This window comes from Nothobranchius furzeri, chromosome 5 (genome assembly GCF_043380555.1).
Source record: "Nothobranchius furzeri strain GRZ-AD chromosome 5, NfurGRZ-RIMD1, whole genome shotgun sequence".
NCBI lineage: Eukaryota > Metazoa > Chordata > Actinopteri > Cyprinodontiformes > Nothobranchiidae > Nothobranchius > Nothobranchius furzeri.
Window position 1 is genome coordinate 25,301,586 of NC_091745.1, and position 9,493 is coordinate 25,311,078.

Sequence of the window (9,493 nt, forward strand, 5' to 3'; positions counted from 1 at the left end):
ACTGGAAACAGCTGTGAGCCTCTGCAGAACCCTGCAGGAGTCAAAACAACCTTTCAAGCATCCGTACAGACTCAACATCACAGAATGAATGCTTTATTCACATGAAACGTTCAACATGGAGGCTGCACCGCATTTGGCTGCAGAGCAACAACATCCAGATCCTAAAAATGTACTTGTGTCCAAATCTGTGAAATCTGGCACTTTCCTCTGTGGCTTCAAAGTTTTACTAGGATGTTCTCAAAATGAAAAAAGAGTATTTTATGTGTGCAATGTCGGCCAAGTGCTCTCAAAGTTATTTAGAATCCAACATTTAAGCGATTCAAAGAAACAGCTGCAGATAAACATAAGATGCAGAAAGCAAACTCAGAAAAGCCTACATCAGTGCTGCTTCACAACAAAAAATGTGCATTAAATCTAATCTGTAGAATCCAACTCATGTCTGTTCTTGTAGTTTATGTTGATCTACACTTTGCAACTTTAACAATCGTGAAACTTCTCTTTGAACAGACAGTTCGTCTCAAACCATGAGCTGAGAGCGAGGTACGCACGAGTTCAGCAGAAACTGAAACTGAGCCAAGAAGCAGAAAACACCAGATTTATAAACTCCACTCCAGCTCATGAAAACACACAGTTTATTTAACAGCAGTAGCATTCTCTCAATTTTAATTATTGCAGATGTCAGCAATAACCAGTTTCAGAAGGGGACAGCATTCACTTCAGTTCCTTACTAAATCACACACACACATCTACCCAAGGCACATTATATAAACCAATAACCAACTTCTATCCTAGCACAGCTTCGTCTAAATTCAGCAACTGCTCTACCTGCAGCCCACCATCCACGTGCTCTGTAATCTCACACCCCTCCGATACAGTCTCAACCCTTTTGTGCAGCTCCTTTATGCAAAGCAGCCCAACTGAAAAATCCTTCTTCTACCTCAGCTGTAACTGATCTAACAGGCCTCCACCTACAGCAGCCGCCATGTCAGTCTACTTCCACTCGTGGTAGCGCCTGACCTGCTTTCAAAAGGCAAACTGAGCAGCACCACCCTTCATTTAAACTAAAATCATCTGGGAGTTTGGTGAAGTCAACTCAATGAAAGCACACTAATCTAATCAGCGTCAGTGAGTTTTTACCTTCTGAAGTTACTCCTAGAGTTTCTGTGGGACATATACGTCAACGTTCTGTGCAAGAATATAGGCTGAAATTACAGAAGAACAGAGAGGTGGTGTTTATGTTTATAGTTACAGCTGATTACGAGACTTTAGGAGAGGAAAAACACTCACAGCGATTAAATTCCTTGTGCGGAGGAATCTGTAGATTTGTGTTGGCTCTGGGAATAAAAAAGGATATAATCATCACACTGACTGAGTCATACATCCTACAAGAGAAAATACTATAAACAAAGATCAAATCAGAGAAAACATTAGGACTAAAACTACTCAGTGGCAGAATTGTTAGATCAAGTATCAAAGATCTGCCACTGACCTCTAAACGTGTCACTTTGCTTTTCCATTTCCATAGATTATGACATTTAAAACAACTAAACGTATTTATTTAAATAATGGAAATGACAGAACAACTGGCAGCAACAAGCGTGTTGTGGTGATTTATTTAATCACCCAGCTTTCTGCCTTTGGAAAAAAATAGTTCCTGACAAAACACACATGTGACACTTCAATTAAACAGTAAATTCAAAAATCTAAGAGCTGACATTAGTTTTAGATGACAGTCAGGGCAACGAGAGTTCAGCTGCAGGTATCTGTTCCTTCAGTCGCAAGACTCCGTGTAATCCTAAAATAACTCGTTTGATTTATATCTACAGACATGAGGATTGGTGACAGCAGAAACTCACTCTCGAAGGCCTGCAGGAACAACTCGTGGTCGGCCTGCAGAAGTTGCGTGTTGGGCTTCTTGGTAGCGGAGGACTGCTGGTACAACCCGTTGGTTTTTCCTCCAGAACCAAAACCCACATGGCCTCCACCTAAGGAGCTATGCTTCTGAGGAGCCATTATCAAAACTAAAAGAAACAACCAAGACAGCTGCCCCACCACCTGATCTGAGGTGATGAGGAGAAAATAAGAGGACAGAAATTCAGCTCCCTTCCTTTGTCAAAACAAAAGGGCAGCGTTAGAAGAAAACCGCCCGTTTACGAGATACCCCGCAATCTTCATTTTAAATACTCGTGATTAAAGTTTATACCGTATTTCACGCCGGTAAAGTGACAATGTGACGCCAGTAAACCAGTTTAACCGTTAAAATGTCGGAGAACCTTGAAATGCGCGAAACAAGAGAACAGCCTCCGGCGAGCTGACGCGGAAACCCCGGGCTAACCGGTTAGCATCGTGCTAAAACCTAACCACACCGACCAAAAAACGTAAATAAAAGTCACTGCTGCGAAGAAATATATTGGTTTAGAAAACTGACACGTCTTTGGTAGTTTTGAATGATTGAATTAACCTAAATTTACATTATTCTAGCTGAGTGCCACTTAGCAAGTTGGGGTTAAGGTAATGGAAAGTAGCACCACAAAACCTATCCGGTTGATATTTTCAAAATAAAAGTGCATCAAAATATACTTTCGTTAAACGCAAAGTAGTTACACTTTTGACGTACATAAGATATCTGTATACTGATAAAATTGCATTGTGTTGTAATCAAATACCATAGGTTTCACATAACATCAACAATGTTACGCCACATAATCAATAGCTTTTATTTTGAAGGTAAATTTTGCACAGTTCCGCCCTTTTTCATCAACATTTTGGGAAACGTACTGCAGCAGAGACGACTTGTGTTCGGAGATCCCGCCTTCTAATATTTTTAACCAATCATGACGTTGGCTCTTGAACTACTAAGGTTTCATTGGTCATCTATAAATTAGAAGCAGGAGGAGCGTGCAGCGCTGAAAGCCAAGTTTGCTGATTTGAAGTCAAATAAAAGGAGAGGGTGCTCCCAACACAGTTACGGTATATCATTTTCTCACCCCTTTTATGTTGCTAAAGTATTACAAATACAGAGTTCGACGTTAAGAAAATCATAATAAACCTGCAATCAATCAGAAAATATGGAGTAACGTGTTTTCATGTTATACTTGTATTTTTAATAAAAACACACACGCACGCACACACACGCACACACACACAACTATATATATATATATATATATATATATATATATATATATATATATATGTTATGTATATGTTATACACACACACACACACACACACACACACACATATATATATATATATATATATATATATATATATATATATATATATATATATATATATGTTATGTATGTTATACACACACACACACACACACACATATATATATATATATATATATATATATATATATATATATATATATGTTATGTATGTTATACACACACACACACACACACATATATATATATATATATATATATATATATATATATATAATGTATATGTTATACATATATATATATATATATATATATATATATATATATATATATATATATATATGCTATACATGCTTATGCTTAACACACACACACACACACACACACACACACACACACACACACACACATATATATATATATATATATATATATATATATATATATATATATATATATATATATATATATATATATATAAAACAAAATAACAAGATGCTTATAAATCACAAATCTTTCATATTTTATTTCTTCCCTTTTTAAAATACACATTTCTTAGACATTCTTCTAATTTCTTGTATCAACTGTTTTCTGCCTTTTGTGACCACACACTTTAATATGCTATTGATACAAATTAAATAAAAAAATGTTTGTTGCTGGATATAAATAAAATGTGTTGTGGACACTTCTATATTTTTTGTCTTTGTTATTTAACTTGAAATGTAAAACTTTTCTTTTGCAGATTTCATTAGTCGGAAGCCTCTAACTGTAATGTTATAATCCTGTTCTTTTCTACAGCTTCTCCTTTCTACTAATTTTATTTTGTTTCTTATCTCTCACAATGCAAGGTTTAAATGCATAAATTAATATTTCTTAAAGGTAAATTAAAGTTGATGAGACAACTGTCACTCATTATTTGCAATGACTTCAAAGAAAATAACATTATCCTGATTCTAAAACGTTTTGACTGCATTTGGTTTGTAAAATCAGAGTGTAATTCAATAAAACTGAACATTTGTTTCTTATGTTTAAGACTGAAAAACCACACTTTAATTTATTCAACAAACATGGATTATTTAAAATAGACAAACCAGTCAAATAACAGCTCAAACTGACAGATTATTCAAACATATTCCCTTTTAATTTTAGTGACCATGAGTACATAACAGTAGGGCCTAAATGAGCAAATACCCAATAAACAGGAACAGTGATGGTGACAAAACACAACTTAACAATGAGTTCATTTTAACAGAAAGGAAAGACAGGACAAGCATTCAGGATTGCTTCCTGACTTTAAAACCATCAGACTCAAACCACAAAGCTACACATTTCCATTCAAATTCAGACAACAGTGAAAAAATCTAATAATTTCTTCCACCCTGTTTTTTTTTATCTAAATCAGTGTTAAATGTCCATGTCTGAGTTAAAATACCAGCAACTACTACATGATAAATATTTTAAATGTCCATGCAGATGAATTTTAGAAAAATATTCTGATATTAAACTGAAACAACACACTTGATGGCAAAAGAGAGGGCAATGGATGAATAGATAAAAACAGCTAATGCAGCTCCAAGATCAGTAAAACTGTTAAAGTGCACACTTGCTTCAATAAGCTGTTATACTTCTGATTTAACAATGCCCAGCAGAGCTAGTTTAACATCAGAAAACACAAGGACTGACAGGAAAAGCTACCAGAAAACCACATTTCACAAACTGCATGTTTGGTTTAAAGTGCCCATCAGTGCTGCTGACCTTATTTGGCACTCGATCTTCAAATATCATGAGGCAGACTGTCAGCACTGCCATCATCAGGACCCAAACCAAGATTCAGGCCGGTCACTTAGGTCTCAGTGTTTTCTCAGCAGTATGTAGGTCATAAGCAGGATGAGGCCTGCTGACAAGATGGCAATCACAAACTGGTGGATGGACAGGACATTTTCCAGAGCGTGGATCCTCTCCTCCATGGCACTGGTGTGGAAGTAGTCATAAATTCCGGCCCCGATGCTCCAGAGCGCCCACACGGCATCCACCACCAGCGGCATGGTGAAGGGTGGGGAGGAGGGGGCGGCTCAGCTATAGTTCCTTCAGTTTTTGTCAAAATCTGGAAGAAACACTGTCAGATCAAATACTTCAGCTCCATCTAGACACATTAAGGCTATTTATTTTATAGAAATATTGAAAGATAAATAAAATCTAACTGAATGCAATCCCCCAAGAGTGGTTATTCCTTATTATTATTATTTATTGTTATTATTTATTCATTATTGTTGCCAGAAGCTAATCGTACATTTTCATAAATAAACATGAAAAGTCCAGACTGGTTAACTTGATCATGAATTACAGGAACCCAGTCCCACTAGTGTTTGTTTTAGATCGAAATGTTACACTGAAATTTTACTACAAGATACTTTTGGCAGTGAAAAAATTCTAAAACTTCTAACTTATAAAGCTTGACATGTTGTTAAAATATGCTGACAGAAACGTGTCAGCGTGAAAACCTGCTCAGATTTTTTCAGTGTAATTATTCACTGCGCCCAAGTTAGCCGACACTTGAAAATATTATTCGCATTAGCTGTACGCTAGCTAGCTAAACCACTGTTAACAGTGTAAAACTGCGTTAAAACGTCATTACTTACAGAACAACAAGATCTTTAACAATAAATGACCCGGAAGGTTCTTCTGACATCTCATTTGTGAAAAGCAGAATATAACATTCCTGTGTTTTATGTCTACATAAGCATTGAAATCAAAGCTACCAGTGAACCATCTACTTCCGGACGTATTTGTGCCCCTCGTCAACAATCCCCCCGGCTTGCATGAGAATTCCATAAAATCCTGTTTGATTCTAATTTTCTTCGAAATCTAAAGTAGTAAAAACACATCACATAATTTTTAATATTGTACAAAGGAAACGTCGGAGGTATAAGCAATTGTTACAAACAAGTGCTGTTGTTTACAAGTGGACTATTGTATACAACGTAATGAAGGTTTACGTTCGATGGCATACTCCGCCATCATGTTAAACCTCTATCCAAAGTTTGTCCTTTCTGTTTCTGAACAGGGCTTTAATTTACATATTGACCACGTAATCGAGAAGCCATATGTGTGGTTCAGTGTACATTACTAGTACCGGAACACGATATCGTGTCGTGATTTTGAACTTTCTTTAAATATATAAGGAATGACAGATTTGGATTACTAGGCGCGGTGGCCAAGTGGTAAGGCGTCGGTCTCGTAAACCGAAGATCGCGGGTTCGAACCCCGTCCGTGCCTGGCTTTACCTTGTGGTAGGAAGCAATTTTTTTGACGGGTTTTGGGCTCGACACACGGGAGGCGACATCGCCTCTCCTCCATTCATTTTCAATGAGACATGCGCGACAAAGCGATAATCGCGGGTCTCTCTCCTACAGTGACTGTGGACCAGCCAGTCGGGAGCCCAAACTGTCCGCAGTCGACCCTGGACGAGCAGCCAATCTGGAAGCCGAACTGTCTGTAGTCGACTGTGGACATTGCATCCTGGACCTGAGGCCCCAAATGTGGGAATCTCGACTGCATAATTTCTGGTAGTGGGGGACTGCGTTTGCGCTCTCCCCTGATGACTTGTGCAAAAGAAATGTTATTAAACATCACTTATTCTAAAATCAGGTCGATGTTCAGATCAGTCAGTGCAATTGTTTATTGTGACATATTAATAAGTACAGAATGTATTAATGACGTAATTAATCAGAATAGGAAGAGATTTTCCAAGATGGTACATTGAACTAACAGACAAAAGCTCAACTTAACTTACATCTAAAATAATAACATGAGGTAATTCATTCTGAGTCAGACGAAGGAACCTCATTTTGCCCGCAGCCAATCAGGAAGAAGAACCGTCTGTAGACATTGCACTACTGCATGATTTCTTTAATGAGGATGTGGTGTTGAGGAAGGCTAGTGGTCAGGGGAGACGATGATTTTTAATCGGCTCGTTTAAAAACAGACTTTGATGTTTTCCAAAATGATGGAACATTCTTCAGCTGTGGGCTTAAAATCCTGCCTTTGATTCAAAGTGTATCTTACTTTATGGAGAGCGTTTATTTTATTTTAAGCACTTGGATCTCTCTCAAAACATCGTGTTGACACAAATCTGCTGTATTTTCCCTCAGACTCATCTGCTTGTAAGTTTATATAAAACCATACAAACAACATGTGTATGTTTATTTATTTATGTGGCAGATGCTTTTATCCAAGGTGATGTACAATAGTCAACCTATAGGGCATGTTGTGATCTGTGGGGGAACCGGAGTACCCTGAGGAAACCCACGTATGCATGGGGAGAACACGCAACGCAAAAAGACCGCATCCGGGTTTAAAACCTGCATCCTTCTTGCTGCGAGGCAACAGTGCCAACAACTGCGCAACCATGCAGCCCTGTACCCTGTAATTTTTCAGCGTGACTCTGTAATTTAAGTCTAGAAGACACATCAGGACACTCGCTGTCCTGCTACAGATATTTTATTAAAAAGTGGAAAGAGCAAATATTTAAACATTTAAATGATAGTAACAAGCTTTAATAGTGTAAAAAAATACAAAAAGAACGTCACAGCTGGCAAACAGCATCAATTAGTGCAAAAAATACTAAAGTCACAAGTTTTATCTTGTGTACAAAATGAAATAAAAACCACAGCTGCAGTTCTGCGTCGGTGCAAATCAAACGAGCTCCAACCTGCTCTGCAGGGCTAACGTGTTGAACCAAACACAACAAAAACTAAACAGCAGCATCTTTGGAGTCAACAGCTAACTGAAAGTCCTCAAAACGTTCAAACTTGATGCCCGTGAGACCTTTTGATGTGGACATCTTTTTTACAGGGCAGAAGGTCTTCTTTTTGTATTTGTTGTGTCTCTGGGTCATCTGTCCACAGATCGTGCAAACAGGGTTGTTTTGAACCCTGGATTTTTTCCCACCCCACCAAGAAGGAAAGCACCTTTTGTTTCCGTTTGTAAAGCATGGCCCTGGACCACGATGGGGATGGAGACGAGGTAGCGGTGGCCCCAGGAGGCTGGGAAGACACAGAGCTGGACTGAACAGGGATCACCTTAGGCAGAATGGGCCTGACTGCGTGCCCAGGGGATTTAGAGACTAGAGAGGCGGAGGAGGCCACAACGGTTTCACATCTCATAGGAGTCTGTGATCCAGGCTGTGGCTGGGGAGCAGACCGGGAGACTGGCATCACGAGGTCTGTCCTCTTCGAGTCCTTGGTCCCTGCTGTGCTCTCTTTGAATTTAAAGTCAGTCACAGGGTAACTTGGTGGAGGGAGGACAGCAGGCTGAAGAGGTGTTGGAGGAATGTCAGCCGCTGAGATGGATGTCAGCTTGGTGACTGGCTGTCTGGTGGCGTGGAAGCTCAGTGCGGGTCCAGATGTTGACGGGATCTGAGCCCTGTGGTCCAGCACATTCTGGGCCTCAGCCAGGAGAAAGACCTGGCGAAGGAGCTGTGCTGAGGGCAGCTCTCTGGCAGGAGGTGGGGGCTCAAACTTGTGGCGGAAAGCTGAAGTGGCCCCCCCAGGCTACAGTAATGTCATCAAGAGCGTGGTATACAGATCTATACGGTGAAGATGCTCGCCCGTGTGGTATTCTTGGATTAGGCTCCACACCTTGACCATGGCGTTGTCCTCGGTTCTGTCATGGAAAAGCCGCACTACGTTCTTATCCACCCAGCACCTGTTAGAGTAAAAATGTTCAGTTTCCTTTCAGACAAACCTTACTAGCAGAACTAACAGGTGGAGACCAGACTCACTCGCTCGTGAGCACAGCAGGAAAAGCAGCTTGGTGAGCCTCGCTAAGCTGGGACACAGCAGGGTCCCACGCAGGCCACCGACCCACGGTGCCTCCTCCTCCAGCTCCGGCAGCCTTGGTGCACGGCCCGCAGCACAGCACGTCAGTCAGCAGCGTGTTCCAGCTGGACACGTCACAGATGTGTCGTACCTGTGGGACAGATGAGATTTCTTGTGAAAAAGTTGTTTCATACTTTGTTTTTCGTGCAAAGTCATATATATTCTGTTAATTTCTGATGAGACAAACCTGGTGATGGAAGCCAGATTTGTACAGGTACACATCGTGTCCTTTCCCCGCGCACTCATCTCCACGCGGACACTTCAGGGAGCATCTCCAGACCCCAACAGGTCTCCAAACAAACACCCTGCTGCGGAAAAAGAGCTGAGGTCCAGGGACAGCTGCTCCAACGAAGCCCGGTGGGTCTGATCTATTATCCCGGCGATTCTTGAGGAAACCGTTTTCATCCCTGTAGACACGAGCGGGCGTGTAGAGGC

The 9,493-nt window shown here is 40.1% G+C and overlaps 1 protein-coding gene and 1 non-coding gene across 3 annotated transcripts in view; one reads left to right on the forward strand and one right to left on the reverse strand.

Moving 5' to 3' along the window:
- LOC107373105 (polycomb protein suz12-B) overlaps nt 1-2,235 on the reverse strand; it is a 66,743-nt gene extending 64,508 nt beyond the window's left edge. For both annotated transcript variants that reach the window (XR_008560979.2, XM_054737105.2), the window contains exons 1-3: nt 1,857-2,235; nt 1,288-1,334; nt 1,138-1,202 (exon numbers count right to left, since the gene is read on the reverse strand). Coding sequence is in view for 1 of the 2 variants with exons in the window: in XM_054737105.2 (XP_054593080.2) it covers nt 1,138-1,202; nt 1,288-1,334; nt 1,857-2,013 (269 nt within the window). In the remaining variant the exon portion in view is untranslated. The remainder of the gene's footprint in view (nt 1-1,137; nt 1,203-1,287; nt 1,335-1,856) is intronic.
- Nucleotides 2,236-6,383: 4,148 nt separating this feature from the next.
- On the forward strand, nt 6,384-6,455 carry trnat-cgu (transfer RNA threonine (anticodon CGU)). Its single transcript has one exon. It is a non-coding gene; the product is annotated as a tRNA-Thr (tRNA).
- The last annotated feature ends 3,038 nt before the right edge of the window (nt 6,456-9,493 follow it).